The sequence below is a fragment of the Pseudonaja textilis genome, chromosome Z (genome assembly GCF_049901715.1).
Source record: "Pseudonaja textilis isolate UNSWEBS1 chromosome Z, rPseTex1.2, whole genome shotgun sequence".
NCBI lineage: Eukaryota > Metazoa > Chordata > Lepidosauria > Squamata > Elapidae > Pseudonaja > Pseudonaja textilis.
This window is the reverse complement of record NC_142008.1, coordinates 19,662,992-19,681,867: the sequence shown is the minus strand read 5'-3', so window position 1 is coordinate 19,681,867 and position 18,876 is coordinate 19,662,992. Positions and strand designations below refer to the sequence as shown.

General features: G+C 37.9%; 1 protein-coding gene across 3 annotated transcripts in view; it reads left to right on the top strand.

Moving 5' to 3' along the window:
- The window catches only part of MYO3A (myosin IIIA), a 102,850-nt gene that overhangs the window by 55,984 nt on the left and 27,990 nt on the right, over positions 1-18,876 (top strand). For all 3 annotated transcript variants that reach the window (XM_087918527.1, XM_087918526.1, XM_087918528.1), the window contains 7 exons: positions 1,725-1,930; positions 7,558-7,669; positions 8,676-8,838; positions 10,737-10,823; positions 12,656-12,767; positions 14,255-14,666; positions 15,832-15,970. In XM_087918527.1, coding sequence (XP_087774653.1) covers positions 1,725-1,930; positions 7,558-7,669; positions 8,676-8,838; positions 10,737-10,823; positions 12,656-12,767; positions 14,255-14,666; positions 15,832-15,970 — 1,231 coding nt within the window. The remainder of the gene's footprint in view (positions 1-1,724; positions 1,931-7,557; positions 7,670-8,675; positions 8,839-10,736; positions 10,824-12,655; positions 12,768-14,254; positions 14,667-15,831; positions 15,971-18,876) is intronic.

The following is an 18,876-nucleotide window of genomic DNA, read 5'->3' as shown; positions in this document are numbered from 1 at the left end:
TACATGCAATGTATTAGCTTAAGACATGAGCCGCAACAAATTTTCCTAGCATCAGAGGTCACCATGATCTACATGAGTGTAAGCATAAGAGTATGCAATCAAGAAGTTAAGATAAACAATTTTATGATCTACATACAGTTTTAAGCACCAGAAAAGTCTGAATATATTGTACTGAATAAGCAAGAGGTCATAGACAACCAAATTTAAAATCCCTTTCTCCAGTTGTCTATTCTACAATTCAGTCTCTAGGTTTCTCTTTAAGTAAACTTGGCCTAAAGAACCTAGGATTATACATTGCAGTTTAATCCTGTAATGAAAGTTTACATTTGACATAAAGAAATCATCTCTTGTCAATAGTGAAAACATTGATGTGACAGAAATTTAAATACTTAATTTAGTATCACCTGCTAATATGATACTTTTTGCACATAGTTGTTTGTGTATTCAAAGAAAGGTGAGTCATCCATCTCATTCCAAAATAGGTTAATTGTTTTAATTTCATGTTCAAGTTCTACACTTTGATGTAAGGCTAATTTTATTTTTGAAATAGTGCTTCATTAAATATATAGCATGAATTCACTTAGTGTTTTGCCAGCTATTTTCTCCTGCTGTTTCATGGCAGCTGATTGATCAAGCAAAGAGCAGGGATAAGCAGTCTGGAGGTCATGGGCTAGGTCCGTGTCTACAAGCACTAATCTTGGTGCTTGTCATACTCCATATTCCATCTGACATTAAAATATTATTTTAATTTTTTTAAAGTGAAGTAGGAAATAGATATATTCCAAAGCAAAGAACTCTGCCATTATTTTTATGGGTAGCCCTCAAGTTACAACCACAATTGAGGGCAAAATTTATGTTGCTAAGTGAAATTTGTTAAGCAAGTTTGCCCTATTTTACAAATTTTCTTGCCACAGTTGTTAAGTGAATCATTGCATTTGTTAAATTAGTAACATGATTGCTTAGTGTTAAGTTGTTAACACAGTCATTAAGTGAATCCAGATTCCCCATTGACTTTGTTTGTCAGAAAGTCACAAAAGGAGATCCTGTGACACTGCAACCATCATAAATATGAACCACTTTCCAAGCATCTGAATTTTGATCATGGAGATGCTGCAATGGTCATAAGTGTAAAAAACAGTCATAAGTCACTTTTTTCAGTGCCTTTGTAACTTTGAATGGTCACTAAATGAACTAAGTCGAGGATTATCTGTATTTATATGTATTTCTCTCAACTTCATTCTGAAATAAGGTAAGTAATGTGTTAATGTGTCGCCATCTTGACTCTTCCCCTTAAAAGGTTCCTAAGCATTCTAACAAAAGGGTATCTCAGAGAAGATGGGATAGTAAAAACCTTCCAGAAGAATCATCCAAGTTAAAGGTTATGGTGGAAATCAATCATAAACAGAGTTATTTGCTCTGTGGTCAACTGGTGTTTTATAAATGGGAGCTTGATGATAGTTCTAACTATGTTCATTGGCCCCAAACGTTTACTTCTTCCTGACATTTTCTTCACTCAGTTTTGAATTGTTTAAAATATTTGTGAAAACAAGAGAGTATTTATAGCTGCTCTCTCAGTTATTGCAGCTAATTCTTACTTATGATCATCTGTAGTTATTCTTTAAGCCAGGCACAGTTCAAATGTTGCCAATAGAAGCTTTATCAGTTTTTGCAAATGGAGTCTCTAAAAGAATCCCAAATGTTTTATTTCCATCATTTCCATTCAGAACTCATTGATGGATTTGTTGTACAAACTGGAGGTTGGACAGCCTCATTTTGTTCGTTGTATTAAACCAAACAACTATCGACAGGCAAACAAGTATGACAAAGAAAAAGTATTGATTCAGTTGCGATACACTGGAATTTTGGAAACAGCTCGGATTCGGCAACAGGGTTATTCTCATCGTATTCTTTTTGCAAACTTCATAAAGCGGTAAGTCCTTTGTAAAACAAGGTTGTCTGCTCCTCCTTCCTTCCATGTTATTGTTTTTTCTATCTGCTTGTGTTTCTGCCAAAAGAATGCCAGTATTGCCTTAAAAGCAGGAGAGGCGGCATATTAAATAAATAAATAAGTAAATAAATAAATAAATAAAGTATAATAGCAATAGCAATACCACTTAAACTTATATACCACTTCACAGTGCTTTACAGCCCTCTCTAAGCGGTTTACAGAGTCAGCCTATTACCCCCAACAATTTGGGTCCTCATTTTACCCATTTCTAATGGATGGAAGGCTGAGTCAACTGAGACCTGGTAAGATTCGATTTGCCAAATTGCAGGCAGCTGGCTGCAGTAGAAGTAGCTTGCAGTACTGCATTCTAACCACTGCATTCTAACCAAAAAATACACACACACACGTACATACATATAATCACCAGTCACTGCTTTTTTGCCTCTTTGAAGTAAGAAGAATCTCAGCCTTTTTCACTTGGAAAGGCCAGAAGAAGAGGGAACAACAAGTGTGCAAAATTGCATTTTTAATTTGTATAATTAAATTATCAGAATTATTTATTTACAGATATAAAAGCTGCAACAATTATCAAAAAAGACCACAGCTGGATCAAAGTAATAAAAAAAAAAATCCTAGTGTTTTCCTGCAAATGGAGCGTCTCCTTTTTTCAGATCAACCAAATGTTGATCAATTTTTGGTTGAAACAGGAATTGTCACCAGAGGCAGCTTGTGACCTGAGTGGGACATCACAGGCTGAGAGAAAGTGATTGGCCCAACATAATCCAGCCAGCTATCATGCCTAAAGCAGAACTAGAACTCGCAGTCCCCAGGTTTCTAACCTGATACCAGTGGTGGCATTTTACAGTTTGGCCGAACCAGTACCTCCAAGCATTATCTGTGAGTGAACCGGTTTGCTCCGATGATCAGCTGCTGGGCCCTCCCATGCACCCTGGTTCTATACTAACCTTTATTTCCTGCTTTTCAACCTCAGCTGCTTTGCACGGCACATCTGATTGCCTCGCATCAGCTGTTTTACACACAAGGCTTGCAGCAGAAGATGAGTTGCAAAAGCTGTGTGCACACAAAGCATTTACTCACACTAAACTGGTAGGAAAAAAATTTGAAACCCATCACTGCCAGAAACCCTATCCACTTGACCAAACTAGATCTCATATCAAACATAATAATGCAGACCAAAAAGGCCTTAGAAATACAATTTTAAAAATCTCAAAACAATTTCTGGAATCTAACCTCCCAAAACCCTCTGGAAAAGTTCTATTTTCACGCTCTTCCTAAAGGCACATAATGTTGGAGACAAAGCAGTCTCCAACTAGAGGCCATTCCTGAGGAAAGTTCCTTTTATCAAAGAAAATACTACTTGACATTGGTATCCAAATTCCCAGGAGGACAACTTGTTACTTCTCCCAATATGATCAAATTAATTGGGCCCCTCTAGTGGGGTGTGGCCATATGTAAGTAATGGGAGTTGAACTAGATTGTGGTAATTTATGGTAATTTAGTTAGGTTGGGGGGATGGAGAAATGGATAGATAGATGAACAAAAAAAGTGCTATAATATTCAATCCTTTAAAGATTTCCTTACATTGTGGACTTCTGGTTTGGGCTTCTTTAGCAACAGACCAAAATCGTGATTGTGCGCGGTTTTAATCTGTGCTCACCTCTGGAGTGCCCCGAGCTGCCCGGATTCGGGGCTGAAGCCACCCCATAGAGGTGGTGAAGAAGGGGGAGCCATCAGTGGGTTTGAGGAGAGCCGCATCTCTCCTCTTCGGCTGGCCATTACTTCCTTTCCCAAAGCGGTTGCAGCGGTTGTCAGAAATGGCCACCTCAAAGAAGAACCCAATGAGATAAGATTGTGCAGGAGGAAGTTTAAAGGAGAAAGTTTGATTGACCAGGTTGAATGGAGAACATCTATTTAAGGTACCTTGAACCTGAATTTTAAAGACTAATACTATTCCTAAAAAGATTTTAAGTGGCAAAAGAGAAAGAGAGAGGAAACAAAATTGCCTTTTTTTCCTCTCACAGTGACAGTTTTAATTGACTTGGAACATTAAGAAGAAGAGATTTGAATTAAAAATATATACTAATCCACTTTGACATTAATAGGCTATTTCTAGATGAAAATAAAGTGTCAAGGGGATAAAGATTCTTAGATAATTTAAAATTTTTCTTTAGAAAAAGAAAGAAAGCAGCAGAGGAAAAAAGGAAAAAAGAGGGTGGAATCTGAAAAATGGAGAAGACCACCTGGAACTGGAAAAAAAATTGATAGTAGAATTTTAACAAGGCTTGCAAAAGATACATTGTACAAGAAACAGTTTTGAATTATTGGATGATTCCTGGAACTTTGGATGGAGGATCCTAATAAAACAAAATAAAATCAATTGGGGGTTGTTTAAAAATTTTTAAAATGGCATCACTCATTGAAGAGCTAAAAATGAGAATTAAAGAACAAAAAGAAGAAGCACAAGAGGGAAGAGGATCTTTTGGCTTTGTATGTTAATTTTTAGAAATGGAGATCTTGAACTATGAAAAACAACAAGAAACGCTGGCAGAACAAGAAGAGCGGGACAACTAAGAAACCATTTTTAATGACCAAGCAATTTTAAATGGGGTAAAAAAGGGAAAGGGAGGAAAGGGAGTTAAAAACTTAAGCATTGAAGCAACAACCCCAAAAAAGAGTAATTTGAAAAGTAATCATAATATCAGGAAGAAGAAGAAGGGAGTATCATAGAAGGGAGAATCAGAAAAGGGAATAAAAAGGGGAGGGAGAAAAAGAGAGGGAAGAGGGAAAGGAATAGAAGCTACAAAGGACAGACACAAGATATAGAGGTGCAGGAAAAGCATACAAGAATTAAAGGTATAAACCGATTTAAAAGACACAGAGACAATGGTTAAAATTGAACTTAAGGAGAGGATTCTGCAAGGGTGCATGGGATAGCATTGTTATATTAGAAATAGAAAAGGGTTAGAAAATATGTTAGATGATTAAAGTGATAGAAAAAATTTCTATTGATGTGTAGTGGAATATTTGTTTGTAAAGAGAATAAGGCTCTCAATGATTTAAAAAGATAGTTTTAAAAAAACTGAAAAGAAACATGGAAGATTTTTATTAGTTGACAAAGTGAACTTGAATAAGAATAATAACTTTATTGACTACTGTTAATAACTATTGTTTGGTTTTTTATTTAAAGACAGTAATAAGTAAAATGTGAAATATGGATGATTAAAGTGAAAGACAACTGATATTACTAGGTAATGTTTGTTAAAAGAAATAGAAACATAAAAGATTATTATTAATATTAATGGCAGAGCTGTACTTGAATAGAATAATTATTCCATTTACTATTGTTATACAGATATACACAGATATACACTGCTCAAAAAAATAAAGGGAACACAAAAATAAGACATCCTAGATCTGAATGAATGAAATATTCTTATTAAATACTTTGTTCATTACATAGTTGAATGTGCTGACAACAAAATCACACAAAAATTATCAATGGAAATCAAATTTAGCAACCCATGGAGATCTGGATTTGGAGTTACACTCAAAATTAAAGTAGAAAAAAACACTACAGGCTGATCCAACTTTGATGTAATGTCATTAAAACAAGTCAAAATGAGGCTCAGTAGTGTGTGTGGCCTCCACGTACCTGTATGACCTCCTACAACGCCTGGGCATGCTCCTGATGAGGTAGTGGATGGTCTCCTGAGGGATCTCCTCCCAACCTGGACTAAAGCATCCCCCAACTCCTGAGGGATCTGAGGATCTCATCTCGGTACCTAATGGCAGTCAGGCTAGCACATGGAGGACTGTGTGCCCTCCTAAAGGTAGCATGAGACAGAGTCTACAACACACACAAGTGGCTCAAGTTGTGTAGCTCATCCAGGATGGCACATCAATGCTAGCTGTGGCAAGAAGGTTTGCTGTGTCTGTCACATAGTGTCCAGAGCATGGAGGCTCTACCAGGAGACAGACCAGTACATCAGGAGATGTGGAGGAGGCCATAGGAGGGCAACAACCCAGCATCAGGACCACTACCTCCACCTTTGTGCAAGGAGGGAGAGGAGGAGTACTGCCAGAGCCCTGCAAAATGACCTCCAATGGGCCACAAATGTTCATGTGGCTGCTCAAATGGTCAGAAACATACTCCATGAAGGTGGTATGAGGGCCCGACATCCACAGGTGGGGGTTGTGCTTACAGCCCAACACCGTGCAAGATGTTTGGCATTTGCCAGAGAACACCAAGATTAGCAAATTTGCCACTGGCACCCTGTGCTCTTCACAGATGAAAGCAGGTTCATGCTGAACACATGTGACAGATGTGACAGAGGCAGAGATGCCGTGGAGAACCTTCTGCTGCCAGCATGACCGGTTTGGCAGTGGGTCAGTAATGGTGAGCGATGGCATTTCTTTAGGGGCCCATACAGCCCTCCATGTGCTCGCCAGAGGTAGCCTGACTGCTATTAGGTACCGAGATGAGATCCTCAGACCCCTTGTGAGACCATATGCTGGTGCGGTTGGCCCTGGGTTCCTTCTAATGCATGACAGTGCTAGACCTCATGTGACTGGAGTGTGTCAGCAGTTCCTGCAAGACGAAGGCATTGATGCTATGGACTGGCTAGCCTGTTCCCCAGACCCGAATGCAATTGAGCACATCTGGGACATCATGTCTTGCTCCATCGATCAATGCCACGTTGCACCACAGACTGTCCAGGAGTTGGAGGATGCTTTAGTCCAGGTGTGGGAGGAGATCCCTCAGCATACCATCCGCCACCTCATCAGGAGCATGCCCAGGCATTGTAGAGAGGTCATACAGGCACATGGAGGCCACACATACTACTGAGCCTCATTTTGACTTGTTTTAAGAACATTACATCAAAGTTGGATCAGCCTGTAGTGTTTTTTTCCACTTTAATTTTGAGTGTAACTCCAAATCCAGACCTCCATGGGTTGCTTAATTTGATTTCCATTGATAATTTTTCTGTGATTTTGTTGTCAGCACATTCAACTATGTAATGAACAAAGTATTTAACAAGAATATTTCATTCATTCAGATCTAGGATGTCTTATTTTTGTGTTCCCTTTATTTTTTTGAGCAGTGTATTTTATTTGTATTTGTATGTTTTGTGAAAACTTAAATAAAACTTTTATTTTAAAAAAAGATTTGCTTACATTGTACAAACTAAGACAGTTTTTCAAAAGACAGTGTTGTCACTCATGTTATAGCTATCAAAGCTGACAAGACTTAACAAAGGCAGAAAAACATGTACAGTGGCCACCTTGATTCCATTTTCTCTCTGAAAAATGAGCTAGGCAGGAGGAAAATGTGTTCCTTCTGTACGGTAGGAATGGGTGGATAAATCGAAACATATTCAGTGATGCTTAGTTTGCAGTTTCTGTCACTTGAGTGCTTCTCAGTATTTGAATAGCCTTTTAGCTTGATGTCTAAGTGTGTATTGTAAAGGTTGTTTACTGCTTATCTAATAAGCAGTAAATACAATATCTCCTACAAATGCATGAGTTGGATATTTCTCTTCTCACTCTTTTTCTCTCTTTCCTTCCTGGAATCTTTCTTTCTCTTGTAGATACTATTTCCTCTGTTACAATTCCAGCGACGAACTTCCTATAAATTCTGCTACTTGTACTGCCATCTTGGAAAAAGCCAAGTTGAATAAATGGATGGTTGGAAAAACAAAGGTAGTATTTCCATGCTTTGCCACTACCCACCTGTAATATTTTCTGCAGTGCTGAAACAAGCAGGATAATCAAGAATACAGCGTTATATAGGCTGACTCACATGCCGTCAATAGCTACATCCACCAGTTTTTTAAAAAAATATCTTCCCTTTTTGTCACTTATTTAATATAATTTGATGAAAAGTTCTAGTGAACTCTGTCAACTCAAAAATATTTCTCTGGTCTTTTAGAGTTGCCAATAGAAAGGGAGTCGAGGAAGTAGTGCATTCCTTAAATGTTTTAATGGATAATTGCTAGGCGGCCAAAGTTTCTGGCATGCAAGAGTATTACTGGAGAGCATTATTAATGACTCTTGACTATGGATCTGTCCCATTGGAAAATATACATCCAGGTGGTGGGGGAAGACCAGGGTCAAGAGTGAAATGAATGATGTGCCTCAGAGTTGTGTCTCAGAGTTGGCTACACCCCAGTAGCAGGTTCACTATTAAGTTCAGTCTTAATAAATCTTTTTTTAAACTTTGAGAGATGTGGCTACAGACTCATGATTTGAATGGGGGTGAATGCTGGAGCCCTGACAAACTCATTAGCTTGAAGTTAGTCTAATAGTTATTATTAACTAATATATTTGTGACTTTGGATTCTGGTTATTTTGTTCACTGTTTCATAAATACTTAGAATATATTGCAAAGATTGTTTCTGCATGTTGGACCATTACAATCATCTAAAAAGTGACATTATTTTATCTAGAATTCAGTGCCAGATTCAGAATTGCCTCTATTTGACAGGCTATTTGACATTTTACCACCATAAAATTGGAACTTCTGTTCCCTGGACATTTTTCATATCTAATCATCCCTGACTTCTAACACTGCTGGGTTTTTTTTTTTAAGGCAGATATTTGTTGGCTTCCTCTTAGCTAGAGAGCAATCATCATTTGAAATGCTATCTATGGACTTAAGTGGGTTTCCTTTTTATAATTTATAGTGATCCTCTTTTTTTAACAACAGGTTTTTCTGAAGTACTACCACATAGAGCAACTAAACATAAAGCGAAAGGAGACAATGCAAAGGATTGTTTTGATTCAAACCTATGTGAGAAAATGGCTTCATTCAAACAGATTTAAAAGGTTGAAGGAGAAAAGGCAAGCAAGTTCAATTAAAATACAATCAGGTAATAAAAATATTTTTAGCATCACATATATACGTATTTACATAGAATAAGGCAGTCAGGTATAAAACAAAAGAAAATACTCATTTTTACTTTTGCTTTAATTTTCACTAAATATAATTTTGTTTTGTTATTCTACTTTGTAGTGATAGCTTGACTTTTATCTGAAAATTCAAGTCTGCATACATGAAGATTTCCCTTTGTGATGGGCATCACATGCATGCATCACAAAGTAAACTCTGCCATTTTTTATGTGTATGATGATGTCACATACAACTATGGAAGGGACAGAGCTTGTATTGGGATGTTATAATGCGAATTTTGTTATCTTGATGGCATTTTTATTTCTGTGGTTGCCCTTCCCTTTCTCTATAGAGTCTTGAATTGGTGACTTGGAGAATATCTGAGGAAAATCAACCTGTAGCCAAAGTAGGAGATTGTCAGGAAGTTGGCAGATCCTGCCAATAAGATTGATTTATATCTCTTGTCAAGGAAATATGAGAAGATATTCTCCACCCCCTTAATTTTCAAATCACTAAAATAGTATTCAATTCAGTTTAAACCTTTATTGTCAGAGTACAACATGTATTCAATGAGATTAGCTGAGCCCCAACACAGTACAACTCACAGTGAAGACAGAAAATCGCTAACTCAGTGAATCCTATTAACAAACACACAATCCTATTGCACCATGTGAACTTACTGCACGTCGTGGCAGCCCCGCAAGTCAATTGTACTATTTTGTTGTAAGGTTATTTTTCATTAAGGAAATACCAAGTGCCATGTAGTCCCATGTTTCCCTTCTTTTTTGCTTTGTTCTCCTCTGCCTTTTCTCATCTTAGTGTCAGAATCCATTTCCAGCTTGACCATTTCATCTTTTAAAAATTCCTTGCCTTGATGGCTTTTCATTACAGCAGACAGTCTTGTCTACTCATCCACTTCATTTCCCAGCAGATAATTGTCTAATATTGTGAGCATTATCATTACTAGAGAAGTTCTCTGACAGTGTTGCCAAATAAACAAATAAATACACAAAACCTGAAAGTGTAAGGTGAGAAAGATTAATTAAGCTGATTGTTGATTAAGCAACTGCAAGGCTTTAGCTGAAAAGATAGAACATCTTGTTTGGGATTTAAACTTTTAAAAAACGGCAGTTTGATCCCTAAATGCATTTTCAATTGAAAATCTCCTTTGAAGTATGAATTTTCCATTTTGAGAGAAAAGATGCATTCTTGTTCCTAAATGAAAGCTATCCTATTATGTCGAATCAACTTGCATCTTCTTGTCATAAGCCTGGATCACTACATAAAATGTCATTGTATTTGACATCCTAAAACAGTAGTGGGCAACTTATGATTTCAGATGTACTTAATGTGCCTAAGCCATTTTTTTTCTCATTTTCCTTGTTTGCTTTCTTGCCAGTTTTCTTGTTTTCTATCTTTGGAGGTGTCACAATTTTACAAATGAAAGGCAGAGCCTCATCTTGAAGTCCAGTTTCAAAACAAAATATTTATACTGGCTGCATCTGTGTAGGTCCACCTATTTTGTTACATGGTTCAGTCCCTATAGTCTTCATTGCCCTCTTTCAAACCATGAAGTATGCCACAAAGTCATCAAAGTTTGTCCTAAATAATAATTTTTCACCCACTCCTTTCCTCCTTGCAGATGTGAATAACAAGGTAACTAGGTGTAGGAAAATACAACAGCTTGCTTTAAAGCAGGGATCCCAACCCTGGCAACTTTAAGACTTGTGGACTTTTTTAACTTTAAGACTTGTGGACTTCAATTCCCAGAATTCCTCAGCCAACTGGCTGAGGAATTCTGGGAGTTGAAATGCACAAGTCTTAAAGTTGCCAAGATTGGAGACGTCTACTTTAGAGGTTTTCACCTTCTGTCTTCAGTTTACAGGGGATATATCACTCGCAAAGCATTTGCAGAGGCAAAGAGTGTATATGGAACAGCTATGTGGGTTATCAAACTCCAGTCAGGTAAGACTTTCCATTTATAGCATCAAGGTTTGTAAAGTCATAATGCATAGCTATCAAATAGAATTAGAAGGAAAAACTGTTTCTTCTATTTCTGCTTAATGTCTTTCAGCCTGAGCTAGGATGCAGGAGTAAAGCCAGATGTCAGAGCTAGAAATCAGAATCTAGAACTTGGACTATTTTTGTTAAAGTTGTAATCCAAATAGGAGCTTTTCATAGACTATTGCTGAAGCAATAGGCAGCCTATACGAGCAGAATTATTGCAGTAACCAGAAATTGTTTCTGAAACTGTGATCCTATCAGCCAATGGCAGTGAAAATAGAATATTGAATCGAAAGTTGTCATTCCACCCTTGTTTAGTATCCCTCCCCATTCACTCTACCTGGGAAGGAGGGACAGGTTGGGGGAGGAAAAAAATACTTTCCAGATAGGGGAGGTAGGCAAAGACAGTTAAATCCCATGAGAATTTAGAACTTCAAAGAAGGAAGAATAACAGCAAAACCAGGGCATTGAGATAATATATTAGGAACCCAAAAGAAAAGTTTAAACAAGAGAAATCAGGAAAGAGGAGCGGGGCATGATCTGACTGAAGCAAATAAATGCTAGGTTATAAAAAAATGAAGGCAAGGCATTGAACAACAGAACTGTGACTTATGATCACACAATCCTAAACAAACTTGCTTTTATGAAATTTGGTGGAAGATGCTTATCCATCAACCAAGTATTGTGATGAAATTGATACAGAAGGATCTTGGTAGTCTTGGAAATGTACAGTCCAATGAAAAGAAGGACCAGGGGAGACATGATAGCAGTCTTCCAATATTTGAGGGGCTGCCACAGGGAGGAAGGGGGTCAAGCTATTTTCTAAAGCACTTGTAGGCCAGACAAGGAATAATGGATGGAAACTGAACAAGGAGAGATTTAACCTAGAAATAAGGAGAAACTTTCTGACAGTGAGAACAATCAACCAATGGAACAGCTTGCCCTCGGAAGTTGTGGGAGCGCCATCAGTTGAGACTTTCAAGAAGAGATTGGACTGCCATTTGTCAGAAATGGTGTAGGGTCTCCTGCTTGGGCGGGGGTTGGACTAGATGACCTACAAGGTCCCTTCCAACTCTGATTATCTGTTATCTGACATGAGAGCAGTGTTTCAATATCTTAGAGGTGGCCACAAAGAAGAGGGAGTCAAGCTATTCTCCAAAGCACCTGAGGGCAGGACAAGAAGCAATGGGTGGAAATTAATCAAGGAGGGAAGCAATTTAGAACTAAGGAGAAATTTCCTGACAGTTACAACAATTAATCAGTGGAACAACTTGCCTCCAGAAGTTGTGAATTCTCCAACACTGGAAGTTTTTAAGAAGAGATTGGATAACAGTTTGTCTGAAATGGTATCGGGTTTCCTGCCTAAGCAGGGAGTTATAGTAAAAGACTTCCAAGGTCTCTTCTAACTCTGTTATTCTATTCTATCCTACCCTATCCTATCCTATTCTATTCAGTTGAATCCAATTAATACTGAAGACTTGTGTGTCTAATAACATAAACCTCTATCTTTAAAAAAAAGGAAATTCTCACTATCTTGGATAGAGATCATGAAAACCATACCGCATAACACATTAATTGTTTAACCCAGCGTTTCCCAAGCTGGCATTCTCCAGCAGCTGAGAAGAACAATTCATATCATCTACAGCTATAGACCCAGCAGGCTAAGTTTGGGAGAAAGAGATGAAAACAGTCCTCCAATCCAATCTGAAAAGTGCCAGATTAAGGAAGAGTTAGTTTAAATATGCTGATTTACCACAATAAATTAAATTTATTCTTACTATGATTTATATTAGTTACAAGAGGATTCTTGGTCCAAAAGGGAGCTAAGGAAATAAACAATGCTGCAATAACAATTCAGTCTTACTTCAGAGGATACAGGGAGAGAACAAGTCTCAAAAAAATAAGGTATTATTTTATTTTACTTATGATTGTTCTGTTAAATGCCAACTCTTCTGCAATAAAAGACAATCTTCTGTTTCATATCAAATATCACCATTCCATGCAGTCTTTCTTAAAGAGATTTCATCGTACTAAGTTTTGCTTTCAAATGATAACATAAGGAAAGGTGTATGTGTTAAAACTATGCATGTGCATGTGCAAAAAAACCCAACAACCCTCAACCTGTATTCTTTAATGTTTTATTCATTAAATGAGATGTGAAATTTATTTTGTATTCTGGGCTCCATTTGGAATGGAAGAAAATGCATTTTTAAATCGCTCTTGGATAGACTTTCAGATGCTGAAAATATAGGATACTTAAAAATGCAAGAAAGAAAATAATAATAGCCTTTTTAGCTGGTACTCAGTTTGGAATGCAGATTACTAAAACAGATGCATTTGTGGCCTGCCTCCATTTAAAACCCACGAAAGAAAACCCAAGAAAGAAAACCACCAACTCCATTGAAGTAGAAAAGAGGTATTTTTTATTGAGTTTGAAATGATAGCAGTGAAAGAAAAGCAAAATCTGATCCAAAAGGCACAAAAATTACATATTTATAGTTTCCCCAAATCCTTCCCCCCAGGAACCCAGGCTGAATATCTAATCCACATTCTGTATAATGTCGTGGAGCACATCCACACCTGGATTTATAAAACGATTGGCCTTGATTGGGCGTAAACAACTCCATTCAGCAGCGTACTTGAGAGCAAACTTCCCTTTTGATTCACATGGGCCTTCATCACATCAGCTCACTCCCCAAACCCAAATACCATGCCTCCATTCCTGTTACTATGGCAGCTGATTGCAATCAAGCATCAAAAGGAAAACCTATACTGGAGATCCGGCCAACACTACCAAATGTTACTGCACTGAATTGGATCATCCTTGGTCTAGTCCAGCAGAGCTCTTCTTAATTTAAGAATTATCTCTTTCTCCGCTTCTCAGCAACATAGATATTGGAGGTCTAGAATCACAAATTGTGACTCAAATGAAGCCTTTGTGCAATTGGGACAAAGAGCTAGGACTGAAGTAGATTCAAATGGCCTCTCTATGTTCATTTCTTCTTTCTTGGCAATAGATATGGAAGGCCATTTCGCAGGATAGGAATTTGTTACTGGATGGTTTGGCAGTCAGTGAGGTGATTAAAATAGAAGCACCATTTTGTTTTCCATTTAATGGCATAATATACAGAAAAGTGCTGTCTTCAGTACCTTTCGCCTAATGACCATAAATCCTATTATTTAACATTACAGTATATACCTTTATTTTACAAAATAAACTTATGTGCTGCATGCAAAAAAAACATCACTCCAAAGAAATGTTTTGCCTTCTTTTCATTTGGAAAAATGGTATTATACTGACAGTTTAATGCATAAACTAGGCCTGAGTGGTCTTGTAAGGTTACACTAGCTGTCTCCTGTAATCTTCGCTAAATATATTACGTCTATTTCAGGGAATCACTTCTCAAGAATAAAGAAGACGAAATGGCAACAAGCCCAGGAAAAAAAGAAAATTTCCCTAAAGAAGACGAAAACCAATTCATTTCCCATCCAAGCCAGCAAGCTTCTCAAGAAAAAAGTGATCCAACTGACAAAAAACAGGCTCATGTTTTTCCCCAGGAAACCCAGGAAGGATCTGTACGAAGCTCTCAGAAACCTATTGAAGCCGACCAACAAATCACAGAGGATGAAGCGAAGGCAGCACTAATCATTCAGAGTATTTATCGAGGGTACCGAGTAAGAGATCAGCTCAAAAAGAAAAAGAAGTTATCCTTTGAAAATCAACGTGATAGTGTGTCTGATGACCTAGCTTTAAAAGGTGGCTCAGAAGAGGAAAAAACTAACTTGGCTGTTTTCTCCAAGCAGGTAAGCATTTTACAATAACCTTTCTCAATAGGGTTGGGCCATAGCAGCCATTATACCTTCTGGGGATGATCAGAATTATAGTCCAAAGTATTTGAAGGACCCAAGCTGAGGAAAGACTGATTAAGCAGTAGAAAAGACATGTTCTCTATCCCTCTCCCCCTCTCCCTCCCCCCCTCTCTCATATAAAGCAGTTAATTCAGTCTGCATTAAAACAGAATCCGTTGCAATCAAATTCTGAAAAAAATTGATCAAGCTTTTGATTAGAATAATGTAGTAGTCAGGGGTGGACTGCAACTGGTTTAACAACCAGTTCAGTGAGTTAAAGGCACTTGCGTGCAAAGCTGAAAATGGAGCGTTTAGAAGCTCAGTTGCTTACCTTCCAAGCCAGTAACGGTAAGTAGTGGAGGGAGGGAAATCAGCTGATTGAGATGAGCTAGAAAGCGGGAAATAAAGGACAGGATAGGATGGGGCAGGTAGGCTGATCATCAAAACTACCGGTTTGCTTGAACCGGTCCAAACCAGCAGCACACTGGTAATAGTTCAGTATAAGAAAATCTTCCATAATAGAAGGGGTTCTCCATAATAAAAAACAATGGTTCATCCTCTTTCTCAGGATGACTTTTCCTCTGTAATTTGCCTTTCGGGTGCTTTGTTTGGTTTTTTATATATATACTGTATATCAGGGGTTCCCAACCACTGGGCCGCGGATGGTACTGGTCTGTGGAACATTTCCTACCGGGCCGCCGGTTTGCTTGGCGCCGCCATCTTGTTTGATGAGAAAGTGCTTCTGGGTGAGCTTTTCCAGTTGGAAAGCGGCGTTTGGGTCCTGAAGGAATCTTCGCACCTTAGTTTCATCGAAGGGGGGGGGCTTCGAACAAAACTAAGGCACGAGGATTCTTTCAGCACCCAAGGCAAGGTGAGCCGAGCGGCCGTCCCGAAGCCATCCTGAAGCGAAGCCCATCGAAAAAGGTACAAAGGAGGAGTTGAAGGTGGCGGGGAGAAGCGGGGGACGGCTAGCTGGCCGGTTGCTCGGCTCACCTTGCCTTGTCATGCGTGCTGATGCCAGTACTAGGCCGCGGATCATTTTGTGATGCCGGTACCGGGCCGTGGCACAAAAAAGGTTGGGGGCCACTGCTGTATATGTTTGTGTGTGTTTCTCATCTAGATATCAAAGTTATCAGAGAACTATCTGTCACTGGAGAAGAAACTGGATGACATACTTTTATCCCATCAGCTGAATTCCATGAAGCTCCCCACAAACTACCATCCTGGCAGTCACCTTTCTTCATATGTATACCAGTCTGGTAATAACCAATCTCATTATTAAACAAATTAATTTAATGGAATCATCTTCAGTTGCAACTGTTATCCACATGAAACTATTATTTATTCATGAAACTGTAGTCTTTCAAGAGACCAAGAGAAGATCATTAATTTATACAGGTAGTCCTTGACTTACAACCACAATTAAAAGCCAAAGGATTGTTAAGTGAATTTTTCTTCATTTTATTACCTTTCTTACCAATGTTGTTAAGTGAACCACTACAGTTGTTAAATTAGTAACATGGCTCTTAAGTAAATCTGGCTTCCCAATTGACTTTGTTTGTCAGAAGGTCACAAAAGGTGAGTCTATGACCTTGGGACATTGCTACTTTCATAAATATATGCCCAGTTGCCAAGGGTTCAGTTCTGGATTATGGAACCAGGGTATTGCTGTGACGATAAGTGTGAAAATCAGTCATAAGTCATTTTTTCAGCGTCACTATAACTACAAATGATACTAAATCAAGGATTACTTGATCAATAACATTCTGAATGGTAAAATCCATGAGAATCCAAGGCCAACTAAGCTAATCACTTATCCAGCTTGAGATCCATCTAAGTACATTACAGGTCTCAGTTTGCCGTAGAATGGGCATGTACCACATGATAGATGTTTGCAAAGTCAATAACATGCTTAAGACTAGCCAAAAATAACTACAGCATATTATCAGAAAGTAAACTTCAGCTGAAGTTTAGTACTTCAAAATACATATGTAAATATTATAACAACTGTCAGTGGTCCCAGAAGTGTTTTGATTGAACTCCTGGGCAATTTACTTTCCGTGGAATAAATGTACTAGTGAACAATTAGTTTTTCAACATGCATCCAGACTCTTCTGAAATGTTCTTTTTAAAAAAAAATCATTATTATTTCATAGTTTTAAACCTTCCTTTAGATTACCTTTTAATTTTCTTTGTATTCTTAATCATGTCTGAATAACTGAATTGAAGATCTGATAAAAATGAAAAAAAAAATCTTTTCAAAAAAACTTCTAGAAAGATTTTCTTTATCTACTGTAGCTAAAAAGTCACAGTCTTAGCAGTGTCTCTTTTCTTAAACTATAACCCTTCAAAAAATCATTTATATTTCCAAAGAAGATTTGGCTTAATAGTTTTATAAAATATTAGACATTTTTATTAGAGCAGTGGATTAATCTGGTCATTTCTTGCGCTTGCATTTGATGTTATCTGTTTCAAAAATGTAGCAAAGAAAATTAATAGTATAATTCTATATACTATTTGTCTTACCGTACCTGTCATCCTAAAACATACTGAAGGATTTGGGTTCTCCACAGAGGTGGGATTCTACAGGTTTGCACCTAGTCGCTAGAACTAGTTGTTACCATTCTAAGCAGTTTGGAGAACTGGTTATTAGAAGAAATTACTGGCCTAATCCTGTAAGGAAGGCAGGAAGGAAACATTCTGGTGTTGCTTACAGAAACTGCCTCTCCATTAACTCTTATTACATTCTTAGCAGGACTACACTTCTTGTCTCAGGAATGTCTCTGGAGATTTTATTTCCTCCGTTGCTGGTACATTGCTTGTGTGGAGTGACCATTCAAAGTTACAATGGCACTGAAAAAAGTGACTTATGACCGTTTTTCATACTTACAGCTGTTGTAGCATCCCCACAGTCATGAAAGGCCAGGTGAGGAGATGCGTGCCTCGATGTGAGTGATGTTGAGTTGGCCATGCCATAGGACCACCAAGCCATGCCCACCAACTAAGCCACACCCACAGAACCAGTTGTTAAAAATTTTGAATCCTACTCCTGGTTGTCCATATTGCTAGTTTCTTTACTGTGAATATTTTATTGTAATTAATAAAATGTGCAACTTTTATTGGGAAAAGTTGAGGCCTTACGCAGTGATGGTCTCTATGTAGAACCTATTCTAGATTGAATTCTACTTATTATAAATGCAAGTTCGAGGTCAGAGAGGATTGACATCCAATGCTTAATTATTCTCAGTGGCCTGAAGACCCTTCCCTCTCCTCTTCTGCTGGTTTTTATTGTAATTAACTACACCTATTCTAAAGACAGTGTTCTCTGCACTGGTATTTTGATTTGACTTCCTATCATGTAAAGTATATGGCTTTCCCTTGAAGATAATTCCAATGCAAGAGTGCTATCTAGCCACTTAGATTTTTGTCTGAGTATTAGTTCATTTTTTTTCTAAGTTAAATCTCATCTGTGCTATTCAATACTAAATTGAATAAAACATACCATTTTTCAGTTGTAGATTGGGGGGTGGTAGGTTGGTAGGAATATTTCTGATAATAATAGTGGGAGAATACTGGGAAAGAAGGGGTGTGATGGCTCAGCCCAGGTTCGAGAACCGAGTACTATGCAACAGGATTAGCTCCCATTAACAAGCCCCAACTTCTGCCCACTTAGCAGGTTGAAAGCATGTAAATGCGAATAGATAAATAGGTACAACTTTGGTGGGAAAGTAACAGCGTTCCATGTGCTTAAGTGTATAGTCATGCTGGCTACATGACTACATCCAAAATGTCTTTGGACTATGCTGGTATCCTCAGCTAAGAAACAGAGATGAGCACTTCCCTTTGAGTCAGACATGACTGGAAAGGGGAAACCTTTACCTTTTACTGATAAATGGAGCCAGTTGTATTATGGGAAGAAGTGGTAAGAACAGTGGCAGCAGTAGGAAGACTGTACAATGACTCCAGATCAGTTGTGATTAATTAACCCTATTTCTAACCTCCCTGTTCAAAAATTTACATTTTTACTATGTTGCAAACAAATACAGTCAGATGATGTTTTACTTCATCTCTTTTTTTGCCTACCATCCTGACATATTTGGATGAATTTGAAAATAATTGTTATTGTTATATTTACAGTCATTTAGTTTGGTCAGTTAAGGGGATT